At 48.9% G+C, this 22,155-nt stretch overlaps 1 protein-coding gene across 3 annotated transcripts in view; it reads left to right on the top strand.

Moving 5' to 3' along the window:
* The first annotated feature begins 2,935 nt into the window (after window positions 1-2,935).
* The window catches only part of Abtb3 (ankyrin repeat and BTB domain containing 3), a 232,945-nt gene continuing 213,725 nt past the window's right edge, over window positions 2,936-22,155 (top strand). For all 3 annotated transcript variants that reach the window (XM_057758173.1, XM_057758175.1, XM_057758172.1), the window contains exon 1: window positions 2,936-4,567. In XM_057758173.1, coding sequence (XP_057614156.1) covers window positions 3,403-4,567 — 1,165 coding nt within the window. In that variant the 5' untranslated portion in view covers window positions 2,936-3,402. The remainder of the gene's footprint in view (window positions 4,568-22,155) is intronic.

Raw genomic sequence — 22,155 nt, 5'->3', positions numbered from 1 at the left:
CGGGTCTTTGTGTGTCCTGGGCACTCATCACCCCAGTGTCTTTGGCACATAGACTTGAAGTAGACAAGATGACCAGGAACTCATGCAGAGAAATGAGAATGGCTCTAGAACAAGCTCTGAGCCGTGGATGGAGATACTTTCTTCAGATTGGGCAAAAAGTGGGCAGCATCAGGAGAAAAACAAAAACACAAACAAAAACTTTGCACACTCACAAGAGAAGCCAAATCCTAGAGATTGGGAAGAGAGGTGTTTTCCAGGCAGGGAAGAAGGGGGATGGGCATTTGCATAAAGGGACCAGCATCCCCAAAGACATTGCAGGGGATAAAAGAGGCAGCATGAGCCGGGCGGTGGTGGCGCACGCCTTTAATCCCAGCACTCGGGAGGCAGAGGCAGGCGGATCTCTGGGAGTTCGAGGCCAGCCTGGTCTACAAGAGTTAGTTCCAGGACAGGCACCAAAGCTACAGAGAGACCCTGTCTCGAAAAACCAAAAAAAAAAAAAAAAAAAAAAAAAAAAAAAAAAGTTAAGAGGCAGCATGCTCTTCATAAGATGGTAAGAAGGATAGAGCCAAGCACATGCAATATTTGTATGTGAGAGAGTCACACACACACACACACACACACACACTGCTGTGTGTATAGTCTGATAGGTTAGGAGGCCAGAGAAGAATTCGGGGGTCAGGTCATTAAATCTTATACAAAGCATATGATATTACAGAAGGGGAAGGGGGATTTGACAATGGTGTGGGATTCCTGGAAACCAGCTAATCAGGGTGAACTTTAGATACCTGCAAGACCAAAAGAAAAAAAGGAGACACACAGAGAGAGAGAGAGAGAGAGAGAGAGAGAGAGAGAGAGTCCACATTTTTTGATGTGATTTTTTTTGCTATTTTTTGTTTTGTATGACAAAATGAGACTGGACTGGACTCTTGGAAGACTCTCAGATTACTCTCAGAGAGCGGAGAGGGACAAGTTGACATGGATATGTATTAGGATGGAAACTACAGGACGTCATGGGATATGTGGGGTAAATAGCAGGTAATCCCACTCTCTCACCCTCATCTTCACCGAGATAAGAGTGACAAATAAAAATTATAGGCATTTAAGGCATACTGTGTGGTGTTTAACACATGCATTGTAAGTGATCACCATAATCGAGATAATTAACGTATCTCTCAACTCATACATGTGACCTTTTCCCCTGCCTGATAAGAACACGTACAGAAAGCTTCCCTTATGCGTCATTATCCCCTATAGATGCCATGCTGTACACAAGGTCTCTAGAGCTGTAGAACTCAGTAACCCATCCCTGCATATCTGTATGTTGAACAAATCCCTCTTCTCCTTCCCCCTAGGCATGCCGTCGCTGTCATACGCTCTGCTTTCTATTACTGTGAATGTGGTTCTTTTCAGAGTCACACATAAGTGAGTGTTTCCCTTAGCATAATGATGTCTTTCAGGTTAGTCATTGGTCGTAAATGGCAAGATTTCCTCCTTTTTTGGAATCTGAACAACGTTCTAGGTCTTGGTTCTTGAAAGTTATGCTTCAGTGAACATGGGGGTGTCAGTAGATAGTAATTTTATTCCTTTGGATGAATATCCAGATGTGGGGTTACTGGATCACATAGTACTTCTAATTTGTATATTTTGGGGGGGAATCTTTAGCATTTTTTCCATGATTATGTTAATTTCCCTTCCCACAAATAGAGGACAAGGTTCCTTTTTCTCCGCACCCTTGCTAGTGCTTGTAATCTTTTGACTTTTTGATAATTGCAGCCCTAACAGGCATGAGCTGGCAGCTCTTCGGGGTTTTGATTTGTAGTTTCTCTGATGATCAGTGACGCTGAGTGTCTTCTCACATCCCTGCTGGCCGTAGTTGAACAATCCAAACCAGCAGTTCAAAGCGTGCCAGTCCCTCATCAACTCATCATATTCACAGCAATTCCCTAGCCCAGCGTAGAATTCACGCAAATAAATAGATGGTAGTGACCCAGTGTAAACAGGGCCCAGAACTTTGAAGATATCCAAGAGGGTGGGGTGGTGGAAACACCCAAGATAGTTTTGGGAGATCTGGGCGGGCTTCTTATAGAAGCCGGATTTTGTAGGAGCTGTGGATCCTCGGATGAATAAGGCATAGTTTCTCCTAGGGTAGGTGGGGACACACACTAACAAAGGCAATGCCATTAGACACAGAACTGTAGCAGACTCGTGTGTCTATATATATTGTATCTTTCTTTAGTTGAAAAAGAATATTCTCCTTCTGTTCAAATTTGCCCTTTTTAAAGCTGAGCTATCTAGAAGATTGTCTGCCAGAACCCCAAAGTGGCCGGGAACCACCTTGCTGGGTGCAAACCCTGGGACTTTAAATAGTGGGTGCACATTCCTGCCTGAACCAAACAAAATCCAGTGAGTCCTGGTGACAGGTGGTTTATGATTGTAGATTCGCTTCCCAGTGGCATCCATCAGTCTGCTTCCTCTGCTTTCCTGGTTTATTTTCCTTCACGCTGGAGCAAACCCATGCCGAGACAAGATACCCACATGAATTAGGGGCCCTGAAGAGGTAGGAGGATGCTTCTTGTATGGGATGGTGGGAGGCAGAAAGAAATCCAATGTGCCAAAACAGAAAGTGACCCTCAGGCAAACACTTTGTGAACCGCTGAGAGTAACAGACGACTCTCATCCTTCTCCCGGCTTCCATAGGTCCTGGTTTCACAGGCAGGGGCTCCCTCCGAGCTGCCGCCCTGGTCAAGGCCGGGGGGCGTGTCCGAGGGGCGGTGCCGCGTGGAGGGGCGGAATTTTTTAAAAAGGTAATTAGCATCCTCGGATTCCATTGGCTCTTACACCGCCCTGCTTTGCATACGCCCGCCCTCTGGTTGCCAGGGTTTGCTGGGGCTCAGCAGGGTTTTGCAGCGGCTTGGCCACGGCGTTTTAGTGCGGGGCGGGAGCTCAGGGAGCCGCGGCCCGGATCCGGGAGCCGGGAGACCGCTGCCCGCCGAGCTGCGGCGGCGGTATCTGGGGCGATCTAGGTTCTAGCGACACCGTGGCCAGCACTCAGAGGCTTCTGCGTCTGTTCAGTCCCAGGGAGGAGCGGGCCAGACACTTTTATTTTGGATGAAAGGCGTGAGTCCTGGCAGGAGCTTCCCTCCCGGCCTGGCTTGCGGTTCAGTGCACCCCAGCTCTGGCCCCGACTCCAAAAGACGACTTCAGTCTCTGTCGTGTATCTTTCAGTGGTGACGCCTGTGGGAGGCAGGCGAAAGTGGTGGCACTTGCTGGCAACGCCAGGTGGGAAAGTGAGCCTAGGCGACGAGGAGTCGTGCTGTCGTCCCTGTGGCCCCTGGTGCCCACAGCGCCTTGCCTTTCCTTCCTCTCGGCTCCCCGTCGGCCGCAGCATGAAGTGGCGCAGCGATGGCCAGGAGAGGTAAGAAGCCGGTGGTGCGAACGCTGGAGGATCTGACGCTTGACTCGGGTTATGGTGGTGCGGCGGACTCTGTGCGCTCCTCCAACTTGTCTCTGTGCTGTTCTGACTCTCACCCGGCGTCCCCGTATGGCGGGAGCTGCTGGCCGCCTCTAGCTGACTCCATGCACAGCCGGCACAACAGCTTCGACACCGTCAACACTGCCCTGGTGGAAGACTCCGAGGGGCTGGACTGCGCCGGCCAGCACTGCTCGCGGCTGCTGCCGGACCTCGACGAGGTCCCCTGGACCCTCCAGGAACTGGAGTTGCTGCTGCTGCGCTCGCGGGATCCCCGGGCAGGCCCAGCGGTCCCCGGCAGTCTGCCCAAGGACGCACTGACCAAGTTCTCGATGCTGGTAAGCCGGGCTCTGGTGCGCATCGCCAAAGAGGCGCAGCGCCTGAGCCTGCGCTTCGCCAAGTGCACCAAGTATGAGATCCAGAGCGCCATGGAGATTGTGCTGTCCTGGGGCCTGGCGGCGCACTGCACTGCTGCCGCGCTAGCCGCGCTGTCCCTCTACAACATGAGCAGCGCAGGCGGCGACCGCTTAGGCCGTGGCAAGTCGGCGCGCTGCGGCCTCACCTTCTCGGTGGGCCGCGTGTACCGCTGGATGGTGGACAGCCGCGTGGCGCTGCGCATCCACGAGCATGCGGCCATCTACCTGACGGCCTGTATGGAGAGCCTCTTCCGGGACATCTACACGCGGGTGTTGGCCTCCGGGCTACCCCGTAGCTGTAGCGGCCCCTGCACTGGCTCCAGCTCAGGTTCTGGCCCAGGCCCCGGCTCAGGCCCGGGTGCTGCCCCTGCCGCGGATAAGGAGCGCGAGACGCCTGGAGGGGGAGCGGCGAGCGGTGGCCCTTGCAGCGCAGCTAGCAGCGCCAGCGGGGGCAGTAGCTGTTGCGTCCCGCCAGCCACGGCGGCGGCCGTAGTCCCGCCGGCCACGGCCACAGCCCCCGCCGCGGCCGCTGCCGCTGCCAACCATCACCACCACCACCATACGCTTCACGAAGCGCCCAAATTCACCGTGGAGACCCTGGAGCACACGGTCAACAACGACTCGGAAATCTGGGGGCTGCTGCAGCCCTACCAGCACCTCATCTGTGGGAAGAACGCCAGCGGTAAGTAGCTGCACCGATGCCCCCCTTCTCTTATCCAACTCAATCAACTCGGGTTTAAGTTTGTCTCGTGTCCCCCACCCCCTCCCGCGTCTCTCTGGCCACTCGCGCAGTCCGCAGTCTTTGAGATGGTGGCCAGGCTGGAGACAGCTAGAAACCCGCAGGTTCATTCCTGAGCTTGGGCTCCGCGTAGTTTACACTGGTAATAAAAGTCACAGAGCACACAGGGTTCCGCCCCCCTGTGCAGGGCCAGGAGATGGCTGCCTCCCGCAGCACGCGAGCAAAATCCACTACCCTTTTTATTTTTACACATAAGTTAGTATGTTGTTTTACTCGGGTCAGGCTTGAGAAATATCTTCTAGAACCCTGATTTGATTTTGAAGGTGCCACATTCCAGTGCCACATTCGAGTTTGGCTAAGATCTGGAGGAGGTGCGTTCGCTTCTCTGCCTTCTCTGCGGTGCAGTTCTCTCCCTTGCCCCAGGCCTTCTGGGGTCGCTGTAGGTGCGCTGGGAAGGCATGGCTAGCTGGCTGTGGCGAAGGTGGAAGGGTAGAGGTAGAGCTAGGTGGGCCTAAAAATGTCGAGGGAGGTGTATATGTGTGGTGGTGGTGGGCCGGCGACACTACATAGCTCCAAGTTTTCCAGAGCAGTTTCTGAGCCCTGGAACCCAGAGCTGGGAGGAGGTGGGAAGACCCGAGACAAGGCCATGAATTCCAATTTCCCAACTCTGGGGGGCGATTTACATCTATCACTTGGGTGGGAGAAGGAGCACCACCAAGGACCCGGGCAAGAGGGAGGGGTTATCAGATAAAGATATCCTTTTCCTCGAGGTTCTGAAATCCCTTCCCGCATCGTGCCCCACTGGAGGGCGCTGGGTGGGTTTGAACCTTCGGTCCTGGCAGCAGAGGAGGTGGTACTGGGGCGTTTGTTTTCCGGGGCTCCCGCTGGCGGTCCTTGTCTGCGAAGCCTGAGCTAGACACTTCAAAGCTTCAGTTTTCCACAGGAAATGGTAGAAGAGTAACTGGAGACTCTAAAAGCGAAATAAAACTTTGCTACATATTCCAGGCGGTTTGGCTCGGGGTTGCGTGGTCGGAGCGAAAAAGCAGCCTTTCTGGGTAGATTTCATTCATGTTGCAGCCTGTCTGTTTCTTCCAAGCCGTAGGAAAGACGTATCTGGCCTGCCTTGACTTCTTGGGTGCCAACAGTGCGCGTGTGGGTGTACCCGCGCATGTGTGTGCAAGTGCCTTGTGAGTGTGCAAAGGAACGAGCCAGCAGGCTCCTGAGGCATAAAGCTCCAGCTTCAACCGTTTGTAAATTTACTCTGATGAACTCTCTAGATCTCCTCACCTGCATGTGATCATAGTGGGGGAGGGGAAGAAAAGAGCTAAGCGCGTGTGCGTGTGTGCCTGTGCACGATGGGGGAGGGGCCCTGATCCTGGAGAATCTTCGACTTCTCTGCCAGAGCCCTTCCCCCTCTGTTGCCCTAAGCCATACTCCCCAGAGTACACAGACACGCACAGACGTGCACAGACACAGGCACACGCGCGCGGCAAGCACACAGGACGTCCCTCTGAGAACGCTGACATCTGGTGACAAAGCATGAGGTTTCCTGTGTGCCTTTTCAGAACCGGGGATCCACCTGCAAACCCCCGAGTTTTAAATTGTTCTTTGTTTGGAGGACTACCCTCACTCAGAAAGCACAGACTCGCTCAGTCTTCCTCCCCCTGTAGTGCCCCCCTCCCCCCAGTCATCCCTTAACCAGAGTTACCTCAGCACTACAACTCCTTCCTTGCTTCCTCTTAGGTTTTTTTTCTCCCTCGATTTTCTTTTCCGGGGGGGGGGGGGCGAATTCACATCCCCCTTCCCCACCCCAAGGAAGCCCTAGACTGCAAACACTTTCATCCTGTCCCACCTCTGTCTGTCCTTCTCCTAAACTGGGACTTGGGGTGACTTTCTGGGCCCCAGCCCACGTGTCTGCAGAATGCAGGTTTCAATAAACAATATACCCCCAGCTTCCTCACAGCTCTGTCAGTAGCCAATCTTTTTCCAAATGAATTTTACTTTTAGGATCTTTAACCTCTTTTTAAGAGCAGCATTTATGTTTCTCCCTTTTTTGAGTAAGGCTAATTTAGGAGAGAGAAAACCACAGGGTTGGTTTTGGGCAGGGTGAATGAGTGGCCGCTGGGCCTTGAAGCCATCACAGACTTTCCCCACACCACACATCTTAACTTCTGGGCTCTTCTTTCAGCCTTTTCTGGCCCAAGACATACTGGTATTCCATCCTGATCTCTTAATCTCTCCATGGGCTTGTTCAAAATGGCCAGGCATGCATACAGAAGAGCTAAGAAATGAGTGATTAATGTTTCAGGCATCCAAAACATACCCTGAACATCAAGCCTGTTTCTCCAGCTGTTTTGTGTGGCAGCCTGTCTGATATGCAAGCCTTACTGAGGACCACACACCTTCCATAACAGATTTTCCCTCTTTTGACTCACTAACATCACTTATTTATTCATTTGTGGATTCATCTGTTCTTCAATATTTATTGAACAGCTTTTAAATGCCAGGGAATGAGCAGACACTGGATAAAAGGCAAAAACAGCCAACCCATTCCCAGGATCATTTCATTCATATTGATCTTCTGCGTTCCTTTTGTCTAGTACTACCATCAGGGATGTAGCTCAGTTGATAGACCGCTTGCCTAGCATGCGTGGAGCTCCGGGTTCAATCCCTAGCACCGAATAAGCAGCTGGCAGAAGTGGAGCTAGAAAAACGAGACCTTCAAGACCATCCTCGGCTGCATAGCAAAGTTTGAGGCCAGTCTGGGATGCATAAGACCTTGCCTCAAACAAATAAACAAAATGTACTACTGTCATCTTCCTTGTACAGTACAAGAAACTGAGGCACAGATGGAGTTTTAGTGTATTGCTTGTTTGGTTGCAGATGGCCTACTTCAGAGCCCATACTCTTAACCGCTGTGCATATGTGACTTCAGGTGCAGGTGAGTTCCCTGCCTTCAGGCCAACCTACTTCATTATCCACACAGTTGAGCACTAGCCCCAGACAATTTGCTGTTTTGTTCCCACTTACACCCCTTTCAGACCTGACATCTAAATTGGCAGTACTGAATATGTGTTTTTTACATCTTCTAACCCAAAAGGAGAACCTAATACACACTCAGAACTTACTCGACGTCTGTTGAAGCTGTTGTACTATATTGTACAGTGATGTCCTCAAGCTAGCTGCCTTCGAGCTTCTTAAATTTCATTCTTAATTATTAAGTGTGTGTGTGTGTGTGCAAGTGTGCCATTCTGCCCATGCAGAGGTCAGTGTGAGTGAAAAAAAGAAATAAAAAGGAAGATATAACTGTTCTTAGGTATAGAGGAGGTTTATGGTAGATATGAGGGAGAGCATAGTCAAAGGCAGGGACAAAAATATCTGGGATAGTCCAAAGTGGACAATCCCCTGAGCTGATCCGTGTGAGAAGAGCGGGGAGGAAAGGGGGAGACTGTATAAGCACCTTTAGTAGAGATGCCCAGACGGGTATTGCCGGCCAGAGTCCCCAACATTTCTTTCTTTTGTTTTACTATAAAAGGTAAGGAGTTAGGAAAGGGTGGCTGGTGAGGTAGGAATGAGGGTCCTGGCTTTTTAAACTGCTTCCTGCTGTCTGGGGAAAGGGCAGCCCAATCCCTGGACTGGATGCCAGCCATTCCCTGTAACAGGTAGGGACTGAGGAATGCTGGGAGAACCTGGCAGCCAGGTCTGCTTGGATATGTAAATAGGCCCCCCAGTTAGCCATTTCTTTTGGGTTTGAGACCTAAATGCCAGCCTTTTTGTTGATAATAAATGATAAGGAGCAACACAATCTTTTCTGTGACAACTTCTTTTTTTTTTTTTTTTTTTTTTTTTTTTTGGTTTTTCGAGACAGGGTTTCTCTGTGGTTTTGGAGCCTGTCCTGGAACTAGCTCTTGTAGACCAGGCTGGTCTCGAACTCACAGAGATCCGCCTGCCTCTGCCTCCCGAGTGCTGGGATTAAAGGCGTGCGCCACCACCGCCCGGCTCTGTGACAACTTCTTGTTGACATTGGGACATCATTTTGGGGAGACCCAAGAAAGCCGGAATGCTGGCTAAGGCTGGGATGAGAGAGAGATAGGAGTGAAGGCCCTTTGCTTGTAGTCCAGGCTTTGCGGGACCATCTGGGACTAGGTGCCTTGACGACCTGGGACTAGCTGCTTTGGAGCCACGTAGGATGCAGATTTCACAGGGATGGCAAGTTTGGAGCAGTTTTCAGTCTAAAACAGTGGAAATCAGAAGACCCTTCCACCCTCCTTCCACCATGTTGGTCCTGGGGATCAGGCTGGGGTCCTCAGGCTTGGTGGCAAGCACCTCTACCCTTTGGAGCCATCTTGCTAGCGCTCAAACCCTCCTTCTACTGAGAACTGAAGAACAATGGCAATGGGATCTTGATCCTATTGCACGTAATGGCTTTGTGGGAGCCCAGGTAGTTTGGATGCTCACCTTAATAGACCTGGATGGAGGTGGGTGGTCCTTGGACCTCCCACAGGGCAGAGAAACCTGCTTGCTCTTTGGGCTGAGGAGGAAGGAAGACTTGATTGGGGGAGGGGGAGGGAATGGGAGGTGGTGGCGGGGAAGAGGCAGAAATCTTTAATAATTAAATAAATTAATTAATAAAAAAAAAAAAAGAAAGTTTTTCGGCTTCGTCCCACACGTACTGCCACTTCTGCAACAGCCTCTCCGTCACATTTGGGTACTAAACTGCCAAGGCTGGGGAATCACAAAACTAGGAGGACTGAATTCAGAAAAAAACGAAAACTACAGGGGGTGGGAGGCAGCATTAACTGGGCGGAGCTTGGGTCCAGCTCAGCTGGGCGGGGCTTGGGTCCAGCTCAGCTGGGCGGGGCTTGGGTCCAGTCAGCCTGGCAGGGCTTGGAGCTTGATCTTTGTGGTGCTGTAAAAACTCTTCAGACCTAGGTTTTCTTGTGTTAATTTTTAGTGTTTTGAAGAGCCAGAGACCCCAGGGACTGGTGGAGTTTTTGTGGGGTGTGAACATTTGATTTGATCCATTGCACTGGCACTGAAAACAAGAAGGAGGCAGAAGGCTTTTGTCATGCCTTAGTCACTGCATCTTAAATGCCGCCAGAGAAACCACTCAACCTCCTAGATCACCAATGATCTGCCTCCTCCCCTAAGAGTCTTCAACTCCTTCTCTACTCCTGCTCATCCACGGCGTTCTTCTAGTGCCCCTTCAGAATGCCTGGCACACTGCAGACACTTTCTCCTACTTGTTGAGTGAATGCATATAGTCAGCTCATTCAGTCTTTAGGACGGCAAGCTTAGCCACCAGCCTTTGTAAGGGCGGTTGCTTTGGGATCAGCCTCCAATGTCACCTCCTGGGTTTGGATTCCAAGGCTGCTATTTTCCAATTGTTTGTATACCTACTTCAGGAACTGGCTTGTGAGCATAACTCCATGACTCCTTGAAGAAAAAAAAGATGTCTTCAGGAATCCTACTGAGTGATAGAAATGTCTCTTATGTTGATAGAGGTATCTATATTTGTCCACATGCCTCCCATCATGAAATTTAGCTTCACACATTCCTCTGTATTGTAAGATACCCTGCAGGGGGTGGTGGGGGAAGGCATGCCCTCCACTAAAGCCACAGGGATACTTGCATGAAATTTTGATATACACTCAGAAAATTCTTCAGGGAAGGCTGGAAGAGGCGGTATAGTTTGGCCAAAGCAGGGAAGGATTTTATGCTTAGAAACATCCAGTCTCCAGTCTTGGTTCCTCTGTCTTCTAGCTGGTAAATTATTGTGATAAAATTGTGTGTGTGTGTCCATGTGATGAGGATCACATAAAGAAAGAGAAAGACACATTTACAAAACCAAAAGAAATGCAAACCTACCATGGAGGACAATTACAGGATTAGCCCCAATGATCTGGGCTGCAAAGGTGCCAGCTTCATAGGAGGCACTTCCAAATAACAACTTCCTTTTAGAAGCAGGTTATTCGGGATGCTGCTAACAATACTTTGGGGTTCTGCACAGTCTCTTTTCTCTCAGGGATACCCAGTCACTTTGTAAACATTAATTAACGTGAGCCTTACCTCAGCAGCACTGGTGAGATGAGTTGGTTGGCTTGTAGGCCCTTTGCTTTTCTGTCACCCTGTGGACGCTGAGTCCGCACTAAATGCTTGCTCAGCAGTTTTCCTGGAATGGAGCTGGTTGTGCTATGTTGCACCTTGGCTCTTCCGTGTTGCGCCGTGGCTCTTCTGTGTTGCGCTGTGGCTCTTTTGGACAAAACGTCTCATGAGGAACTTGGTGTCTTCAGGGAGGCAGCGAAACTCCCCAGAACCTCAACGCGCCATGCCTTTGGACTCAGAGCACATTTTTAATTAAATGGCTCTTTGTAAATTAAAGCTAGGAATTTGGGTCAGTAGAGGGTTGTTTGATTTTCTGTGCAGTCACGTCAGTTCCTTGTTGGGGTGTTTGCAAGGGTGTTTCCTGAAACATCATAATCATGGCCTACTAAGACAATGAGGGATCAGTTGGAGATCTGAGGTCACAGGTGGGGCGGTGATGACCTAGGTGGCGTGGTGATGACCTCTGAGTTGGAAGAAGGCTCTTGAGTCTAAGTTTGTTGCTAACTGCAACCTTGGACCAGATAATAAGTTCATCTATAAAATGGATCTGATTACCATTCACCTGTATCTGACTCTGGGGTCAGACATCCCCGTCAGCCCAAGGTTTCCTATCTGTAAAATGGGTATTTACTGTAGGAATAATAGCTACATTTCCAATGCTTATTATGAGCCAGGCACTGTTTTTAATGGCTTCTATGTGTTATAATTGCTACAATCACATCAGTTGATATAAGAGACAATCTCCAGTTCTCCGTTGAAGGTCATTCTTCTCTTAAACTCTGATTGGGTGAAATGTGGGCTGGAGGAACTCAAGAGTATCATTTAGGTACCAAGGCCTGGCTGATAAGGAGTTTTGCTTTGTGTTATCTTCAGTGTGTGGCACCTCCTTTCCATTCATCCAGCCGACAGACAAGAGGAAGCCTGGCAAAACAAGGGGCTTAAGAAAGCTATTTACAGGACAAGTCACCTTGTTCATGTATCAGTAGCCATATCTAGCTACATCTGTCTTGTTACCACACACACACACACACACACCACAAATAATATGTCTTCGTGTCATTTTTTTTTCTCTCTGACCATTGCTCCTGACTCGGTATTCAAGATCTTTGAATGAGTCTCAGTCCCATTCACTACTTTTAATGGGATTATTCATGATTTAGGGACCTGTAGCCTATCTGCAGTCACACAGTGTAGTAAGAGGAGCGGGCTGTGTTCTGCCGCCCAGCTAGCTTAACTCCTGAAATAACCACACAGAAATTGTATTAATTAAATTACTGCCTGGCCCATTAGCTCTTGCCTCTTATTGGCTAACTCTGACATCTTGATTAACCCATTTCTATTAAATCTGTGTATCACCACGTGACTGTGGCTTACCGGCAAGATTATAACCTACGTCCGTCTCAGGCCAGAGATTCATGGCGTCTGCCTGACTCTGCTCTTCTTCCCAGCATCCAGTTCTGTCTTCCCTGCCTACCTAGTTTTCTGCCCTATCAAAAGGTCAAGGCAGTCTCTTTATTCAACCAATGAAAGCAACGCAAATACAAAAGGACCAACACAGCATATTATAACACGGTGGGATACCCACAGCGAAACTCCCTCTTAGCACAGGAACTAGTGAGAGACACATGGCAGGCTCTGGTCCTTAGTAGTCATGAGAGCTTGTCAACTAAGCCCTGTGTGCATGACCATGGCTAACATTTTTAGATTAGGCCTAGATTCTACCCTCTGGGAAGAATTTGCTGGTTCATTGTTCTCCCTCCTCTCAGCTCTATCCAGCGTGAAAGGTTTTTTTCCCCCTTTATTCTTCTTGGCCACACTCAAAGTGAGTCCTACAAGGTATGGCTACTTTAAAGGCTCTAAATCTTTTGTAATATAGCTTTTTCCCTAGAACTTTTGGATATCAAGGATTATTTTCATTGCTTAAGCGATAAGACCTTTAAATCCCAAGCTTAGAGATTTCTGCCAGTGCAATTTAGAGGGATTGTTATGGATGCCATTGTATTTGTCAGCTTTGAGTCACCACGCTGAAATGCATGAAGCAACTACATTTACAAAGAAAAAAGGTTCATTTAACTCAGTCAAAGTCATAGTGCCTGATTCGCCTCTCTTCCATCAAGGATTCTATGGAAATTGCCATTGCAGCTGTCAATGATTAAAGTTCCTGCTGGAGTGGGGTCACCTTTTAAGTCAAGGGTAGAGAGGGAGGGAGGGAGGTGAAACTAAATTTGGGCTTTTAAATATCCTTCTTAGGTGGACTACCAAATAGTCACTCAACCACCTTCCAAAGGCACCTCCACAGTGACTCAAAGTTCGCCAACTAGGTCCCACTTCTCAGAAGTACCATCTTGGGAATCCAGGATTTAATCCCATTGAGCCCTCAGTGGATGCTCAGACCACTCACAGCGGACATGTAGAGTGTTAGCAGCCTCACTCAAGAGTTATTTCCTGGACCAGATCTTACAGCCTGGTCATGCTTTGCTTCTTTACCCGCTATTTCCTTTTCTTTCTCAAATTCATGGCAAGCACGTTGACGCTATTAAGCTTATGGGGAGGGTCACAGCGCTAATCTTGTACTTATTTCACTTACAAGTCCTCTTAACCTTTTCCCTCATTGTTTGGGAGTCGATAAACTGTTTTCTTTTCCACCTCTCCATGATTCCTTTCTGATTTGACTTGCAAACTGGATTACTTGGGCCCCAGCTAATAACTGCCAAACTCAGAGTTTATCATCACAGTGTATTGCCATAATCTCCCCTAACCTCTTTCTACAGAGCTACAGCTCATTGGGTATCAGTCCTGATGTCTAAATTACCGCAGATGACAGTTGAATCAAACATCTTACCACTACATACATAACACGGGACTCCGGTGTTCTGCCTTCTAATCATGTCACATATATTAAGCACCTCCCTTCTGGTAACTATTTCTGTGTTAGTCAGAGTAAGATTAATTGATGTAGTAGGTAAGTCCTGATATCTTAGTGGCAGAACACAACAGAGTTGTTTCCTGGACTGAGAGTGTAGCTCAGTGGTGGTGCATTTGCCTAAACACACACAATACCATTGATTGGTGGCACTGCAAAAATCAACAACAAATTTTGTTTTCTTTTTCATATAGACTCCAGCTGATAGGAGGAGTAAGAAAGACAAAGTTGCTGCATAAGAGGTTTTTGTGGGGCCGTTCTGGGCATGCGTATGTCAGTCCCAATGACCACTACTCTGACACATGGTCTTAACTAGATGCAAAGAAGCTGGGAGTTACGAATTCTTGATAAGCAGCGAATGGTCCCAACCCCAACCTTACACTCTTTAGATATCTAGACACTTCAATACCTGTAGGGAGGTGTTATTATCAACACTCTTTTTTTTTTTTTTTTTTTTTTGGTTTTTTTTTTTTTTTGGTTTTTTCGAGACAGGGTTTCTCTGTGGCTTTGGAGCATTATCAACACTCTTTTGCAGATTGGGAAGTTGAGGAACAGAAAGTTTAATGACTTTGTCTAAGGTGGCATGGCTTGCATGTGACCAGGCCGCATTTGCACGTCAGTCTCTCTGTTCTTCCTTAAGTATGTGAAGATCAATGTGTTATCGTAAATATGAGATGTTTATTCTGCTCTCTCTTCCACGACACACATTTAATGGCTGCTGTCTTTATCTTTATGACTGATGGTGTCTTCCTGTGCAGGAAGTGGTGTGGATTACAGTGATGAAGCTCTCAGACATGGGAAAAATACAAGGTTTCAAGGTTCCAAAAAAATCTGGAAAATTGAACCTTTTCTCCTCTGACACCCCTTGTGTTTTTTTCGCAGAGGGGGCTGTCACTTGCTGGACCCGGTGCTAGTCTAGGCTTTCCACATCTTCCATGTGACCCCATTTCATCTGCTCACGGATCTTGTGAAATGAGTGTCCCTAAAATCTATTTTCCTGAGGAGCAAACGAAGGCTCCACCGAGTTCAGCCACTGGTGTGTATTGCCCAATACTATAAGTGAGGGGTTTGGAATTTGGACTCCAGAGTCTGGGCTTTGAACTGCTACAACCCAGTGGAGAGATGAGAATCCCAGGGACCACTACGAGGCCCCCAGAAAAAGACCCTCAGCATAACCAACAGGGCAAGTCTTCCTTTGGCACCAGTATCTACCCTGATGACCAACATACGGGCACACAGGACAGTGCTATAACCCAAGTCACTGTCCTTCTCCATGGCCTCTCAGAGGGTCACTGCTAGCCTTTGATCAGATCACAGTGTAATCTCAGCCAAGGCCCAGGAGCAGAGGCTCGCTCACTATCCCTAAGGGATGCTCTCTGTATACTCTGCATTAAGGACCTCATACCACTTCACACGCAGAACCGAAGGCACAGGTCTGCAGCACACGGAGTGAGCTCAATCCACTCTCTGGTGGTGGAAGCTGAACCTTGTCTTCCCCAAGAACCACAGAACTGGGTTAGGGGGACAAAGGTACAAATTCTGCCTTTAGTCCCTATAAACAGGTGACATCAGGCAAGTCACTTAATCTTTTCCAGACTCAGTTCCCACACCTGTGGCTTGAGGATAATGGTAGTTCTCCATCATAGGCTGTTGTTGGGAGGACTGAACAAGTGGCTTCATGTAAAAGTAGAATAGTGTTGGGTGCCACAATAAATACTTAATGGGGTGGCTATTATTTTTAAATGCTTATGTAGTCCTAGAATCCTTGCTCCCAGAACCTTGTCTCATTGGGTGAAAAATTTTAAATAGTGTACAAGCAATCAGGCTCAACACTTACTGACCGAGAAACTGGTAAGTCACCTAGACTCTCCATGACTGTCTTCTCTTCTTCAGTGAGACTATCATGAAGCATAACCCCTGCCATGCACAAACTGATGACTTTATTCTGTTCCTTATGGCTGTTTCCACAGGTGCTGTCTTAGATATTAGGCAACCTGGTCCCTGCCTTCCTGGGGCTTGCAAGTTTGTGATAAACTTATTCACTGAAATAATCATACAGGTGCGAATTTGCATCTTGGCTCCTGATACAACAGAGAGATTCCATTGAGTTGTGAGTCTCTGCTGAAGCTGATATGTTTGGGAGGGGGGTGGCCTCTGTAAGGAAAGCAAAGCTTAAGCAAGGCTTAAGCAAGTCCAGTTTGGTGGCGAGGGGAAGAGTATCCTGTAGATGTAAATAGCACGCGCAAAAGGCCTGTGGCAGAGGGGAGCCTTCAGCAAGGAAGAAAAGCCTGTGTGGCTGGGATGGAAAAAGAGAAGATTGAAGGGAGACAGGCAATAGTTAGACAAAGCATCTGCCAAATTAAGTCTCTCCTGGGATCCCTGGAGAGCCTCCAAAAGTGCTGTCCCCCACCCCCCCTCTCTCTCTTTCTCATCCCTCTTCATATATGTGCATGTGTGTTCAGGTGCTCATGTGTGCACCTATTTATGGAGCTCGGAAGTCAATCTCTAATGTCTTCCTCTATCCCTCTCCACCTTATGTTTTGAGGTAGAATCTCTCACTGACCCTGGAGCTCACTGATCCAGTTAGGCTGGCTCCAGAGAACCTCCTGTCTAAGCCTACGTCCCAGACCCCAGTGCTCAAGTGCTTTGGTCTTACAGAGAATCATACTTGGATATGTCTGTGGGTTCTGGGGATCTGAACGTGTGTCTTTATGTTGCAGATACTTTACGCAGACCTTGGGAAGCCCTTTAGGAGGGAGTCTGTGATTAAATACGTATTGTAAAAAGTTCATGTTGATCACAGTGTGGAGGAGGGGTGAATATGGGAAGACCAGTTAGGTACTGACATCCTCCTATTTGAGATGAAAAGAATCTGAGGATGTAAGACCTTTGCCCAAAGCTAAGACCATCAACGGCAGAACAGGAACTCAAGTCCCAAGAACCTCAGATCCTGCCTTTCTCTTTCATCATCCCGAGGAAGCATGTGGTTCACGTGGTAACACTTTACTAATGGGGAAACTGAGGCCCAGGGTGAGACACTGCCTTGACCAAGACTACCGGGCAGAGCTGGAGCCCAGATTCTTAGTCTGCCTCTCATCTATTGCCTTCTGGGAAGGAGACCACCGTCTATTGCCTTCTGGTCACCTCCGGGAAGCAGTGCCCCACTGTGGCGTCCTGCCTTTCGCCTTCCATCTCACAGTGGATGTGGGCGCAGGAGCATGCAGAGGTCTCTCACGTATCTGCTGAGCCAGCTAGAGCCACAGCTGTGAAGATCAGGCATGCAGAAAGAGGGTGGAAAGAACGTCTCTCGGTGCATTTACATCTGAGAGCCAGTCAGGATGGCTGCCAGACAAAGGGATTGGAATCTTTCAAGAGCTGTGACTACCCTAGAAGTCATGTGGATTAACTGAGCTCCTTTGGGTGGCGTGTCTTATTGATCTGGCACATGGCACCACCCAGGGAGTGTGATGAGCATAAGGAGTCTGTAAGTGTGAATCAACCCTTCTCTTTCCCTTGATACTTCTAGGAAGCTCAGGTGCTGGAGGTAGACAGGAAGAGCCAGCCACTCCCTCTTTTGACCTCCGACTCTTCTTGGGCCTTTGGTTAGCTGACCTGGAGAAGTCCTGTCCTGAACCAAGGCAGACTTGCCTATTGCAGGTCAGGGTGGGTTTGGTATATTCTCCAATGTCGGCTCACGTGGAAACTGCACCTATGGCAATGGCCAGTGAGGCGAGGTCCACAGCAACATGTGAGCTTGACGTGGACAAGACCTTGAATTATGAGGTAACGTCGGAACAGTGCCTCGGAGGAGAGAATTAGCAGGGCCGATGGCGGCTACAGCACTAGGGTTTCAGTGAGTGCTTGTCGGCACCCTTCCGGGGTCATGGTGGTGCCACAGACCCTCGAGGAGTCTGCTAGGGAGGGTGTGGTGAGGATGCGGCCCCATCAGACACTGGTGGCTGTGCCCAAAGAGCAAGAGGTTGAGGAGAGCAGGAAGTCTCTACCCATGGGCAGCCCTGGTCCTGCTCCTTCCCTGACTTGTGCTGCCCCTGCTTCTCTCTTCTGCAGGCACCATTTTGGGGCTAGATACGGGTACTTCTCAGACACTCAGATGGAGGTGTTTGCATTGACAGATAGTCATAGACAGTATTCAGGAGAGAGTACAGTGCCTGGGAAATCCAAATGGAAATCCCAGGCACAGAAGTCTTAAAAGGCATGAAGTGGGGCAAAGTCAGCATGGGAGGGAGTGAGAAGGAAGGAGGGCAGGAGTTGAGCTCTTCCTAGAGTGAGGCAGGCAGAGAGGAGGAAGCAGCAAGGAGAGGCAGCAAGAGTTGCTGATGAGAAGCCTGATTGATCTGTAGGTCAGCAAAAGGTTGGACTTTCTTGAAGAAGAAAGGGCACATGGTGGCAGGTGACATGGAGGTGTGGGAATTGAGACTTGGTGCTTACAGGAGCTTCTCTGCTTCTTACCAAAGCCACGCCCTCTGCCATGACCCAAAGGATGCTCGCCAGATTTCCCAAGAGGAAGGAGGGAATAAGACTTCTGTATATCACCCATGATGTTTTCTCTATGGGCTTTATTACCCCCAAGCTCCATAAAGGACCCGAGGGACCTCAGGGCTGGAGGAAGGTAAACAAGCTTCCAGCCCTCACACTGCACACTCCTTGACAGACTGACTCCTCTCATTTTATCAGCATGGGGCTTTTGTACAGTACTCAGTTTAAAAGCATTGGCATGGAGTCTATTAAGGGCTTCCTCCTCTAACATCCCAGAGGCTCTGAATACCTAAACTGGGAACCCCAAAGCGTGATGCTGGGGGTCCCAGATGCAACTGGGCCACAGGGTTTGGGGAGGAAAGAGAGAGGTGGATTCTGAGCTTGGAACCCTTTGATAGAGCTCTAGATTGGGGTGGGGGAAGGAGAAGGAAGACACCCACTGTTGAAACTAAACTGAGCTGGAAGCTTCAAACAACTGCCTGCTTCAAAGCAGGAGGTGCTGTCTGGTCATTAAGGATTCTGCTTTTCATCCATGAAGAGAAGGAACGCGCCCCCTTCTGCACCACATCCTTATGCCCCAGGTGGCACTTCTGATTCCAGGGAGCAGAGGCAGAACTCATCAAAGTCATCTCTGAACCAAAAATATCCCTGTCCAGCCAGACGCTTCTCAACCTTCCAAGTCAACAAGCTCGCTGTCATTCTCAGGGCCAGTAGCAGCATCCGCGGCTCCCAGGAGGCTGTCTTTTAAAAACTGGCTTGCTCTGAAACTTGGGGATGTTTGCTTTTCATCCTAAGAAGTTTGGTGGCTGAACAGACAGGACCCGTCATGATTCCCAGACCCTGATGTAAGCAAACAGGGACTTGAAGCCACCGAGACTCATGGGGCTTAAGTTACTTAACCACAGAGCTGTCTGATCTGGTTGGTTTGACCACTGTCAGTCTGTGGTCGGATCATCTGGGCTCAATCTCAACACTGTCCGTTACCAGCTCCACCGTTTTGGGAAAGTCCTCTGGATGCAGTTTCTTCCCTCGACAGTGTGGTCACTTCAGTGTTTAGGGGTGAAAATGAAACAACTCATTGCTTATAAACACTTAGTGAGTGCTTGCTTTACTCCTGAGTATCACAGCACTTACCAGTTTAACTAAACTATTAACATCTCCTGGCCACCTTCCTCTCACTACGACAGCATTTGGCACAGAGTAGGCACTTAACCATAATTGTTTAGTGAGTGAATGGGGCTACAGCATGCATACTCAACAAAACAGGAATTTGTTTAACACACTGCCATCTCCCCAACACTTAGAAGAGTACAAACTTAGTCTTGGGGGCTTGGTTAATGGCTAAACCAAGAGCCCTTCACTGACCATGGCCTAGATGGCTGTCTGGAGTCTGCGTCTCTGTTTCTAAATTCTCAGCTGTGATAAACCCTGCACTTCAGAGCTTGCTTCTCTTTGAAGAGCAGAAAGGAGCACTCATAGTTCCTTTGTACCTACTTTCCGAGTGGGAGATGACAGCGTACCCCAGTTCAGAATCAGCCACCCTGTGAGGATGGACTCTTGGATCTGTGAGCTGAGGGAAGCTCCATGCAGCCTATGCCTTTGTGCATTCTGAACATCAGCCTGGGTTCATAAACTAGACCTTTGGAAAGGGGGGATTCACAGACTTACCTGGCATCACCGCTACCAGCTGCTGAGTGTGTTGGGTAAAGAAGGATGCTGAACCTTAGAAGCAAAAAGTCCATACTGCCCAACCAAGTGTAGATACCAGCCCCCTAAAGCCCCAGGGTGGTATCTCCATGATGCACATACCTTGGGGGGAAAAGCAACAAAGTTTTGTTCTCTGTCCTTACCTGTGATCCTGTGATCTTGTTCAGTAAGCCAGTCACATGCCAGGCTCTGCAGAGTGTTATCCCCACACCATCTCATTTAATTTCTCCTGCACCTCCTAGGAGGGCAGCATTACTGCTTCACTGCATAGCGGAAGAAACTCAGGCTGTTGACTGGCTCAAAGGTGTACAGTGAGAGGAACTGGGTACAACCCTGGTCACCCAGCCCACTGTCACCATGCCCTGTGACCACATTGGCAGCTCATTGCAAGGCTTCCATGTGGCATAGTTCACTATTCTTCTGGGGAGAAGGGACTTGAGACAGGGTAGATGTTCATATTCTAATTTACTCAAGAGCAAGCAGAGTGGGAGAAACAAAGTGTCAAGTGACCTGAGTGTCATTCAGACCCCGAATCTGTTTTTGGGGGCTCTGGAGTAGCACCTTTGCACAGATTTGGGGTCTGAATGACACTCAGGTCACTTGACACTTGGTTTCTCCCACTCTGCTTGCTCTTGAGTAAATTAGAATATGAACATCTACCCCAGGTGGAAATGGTTTTTTTGCTTCAATATCAAGAAGCCCAGTGGAGGCTGGCAGGAGACAGGGTCCTCCAAGAGTTTCTTTCCCCACCTGAGGCATTGCCGTCATTCTCACAACATGTCTGCATTCATACATTGTCCTCTGTAGCTGTCCATAGAACCTAGTGTGAAATTGGGACCCAGTAGAACCAGGAGCCCCTTTCTGCCTCCTCCCCTCCTGTGAGGGTGCAGTAATGTCTGTGGATCTGAACTGGAAGATGTCTGGGCTCAGGCACCTGGAGGCAGAGAGGGGGCAAGGTGGCTCCTCTGGACCACAGCAGCCTTCTTGCTGGAGCCTTCCTTTAACCATCGTCTCCCTCCTTGTCCATCACCACCGATGTCCTGGGTAATCCCTTAATGACTGCAGGGTTAAGCGCAAACTCTTCTCCCTGGCACCCCCAGATCCTGACTTAGAGGATCTTGTCAACCACAGATAACCCCACTCACACTTGCATTCTTAATTCCAAACTTCCATTCGAGGTGCCTACCTGGACCTATTCTGTTCCTACCCTCTTATTCTCCAAGTCAAGCCTGCATCTCTTCCCCGTCTCTTGAGTTTCCACTGTTCTTGAAGGCTCCTTGGGAGTGTATTAAACACACTTTACAGTGTTGGAAAGTCTTTGATACTTGCAGCCATGTATGCCTGACTCTTTCTGAAGCCACGGGGCCCTTGAAAGTCGGGATAGAATTTTCTAGTTACTCTGTGTCTTTTCTGCTCTCCACTCACTGAGGGTGCCTCCTGATCAATATTCCGCCAGTTGGAGTACGGGCTCATTTTCAATTAAAGCACTCTCCAGAGGTGACTGTGTCACACTTGGCCAATAATGATACTTGACTTAAATGCACCGGACAGCCTAATGCCAGATTATATTTGGCAGACATCAAACCAAAGCAAGGTGCTTAAACAAGGTAGGGAGTTGATTTTCTGTCTTAGCCTACAATAGTCTAAGGCAAATAGATAGTCCGTGGCTAGGAGATGAATTATATAACATTCTGTATTTCTTCCATGTCATCCTTAGCACATGGCTTCCAGTTTCAAGGTAGCTTCATAGTCCTAAAATGACTGCTACTGCTCCGACAATCACATATGCATCTTTTTTTTTTTTTTTTTTGATTTTTCGAGACAGGGTTTTTCCGTAGCTTTTGGTTCCTGTCCTGGAACTAGCTCTTGTAGACCAGGCTGGCCTCGAACTCAGAAATCCGCCTGCTTCTGCCTCCCAAGTGCTGGGATTAAAGGCGTGCGCCACCAAGCCGGGCCACAGATGCATCTTATACAAGATGAAGACTAGTGACCGGCAAGGAAGCATGTCTGCAGGTGGAGTCCACTCTTTGAATACGATTCTTCGCCTCAAAAACTCACTTTGCAATCTGATTGCAGATGGGACACTCCTGCAGCTGGGGCTGGGGTCAGCTGTTCCACAATTTCCTTAAATAGAGGAGGTGCCGAACTCCCCCTAAAGAAAAGCTGAGAATCCTCGGGTTACAACGAGAGCAGCAAGAACAGTCCTCTAGGGATGTTGTAGCCTCCCACATTTGAGCTGCTGCTGAGCGGGTGCCAGGGTAGGCTTTAGGACAGGAGTGGGAGGGGACAAGGCATGAGC

Source organism: Chionomys nivalis, chromosome 25, assembly GCF_950005125.1.
Source record: "Chionomys nivalis chromosome 25, mChiNiv1.1, whole genome shotgun sequence".
NCBI lineage: Eukaryota > Metazoa > Chordata > Mammalia > Rodentia > Cricetidae > Chionomys > Chionomys nivalis.
The sequence above is the reverse complement of the archived record's forward strand: the minus strand, read 5'-3'. Positions and strand labels throughout refer to the sequence as shown.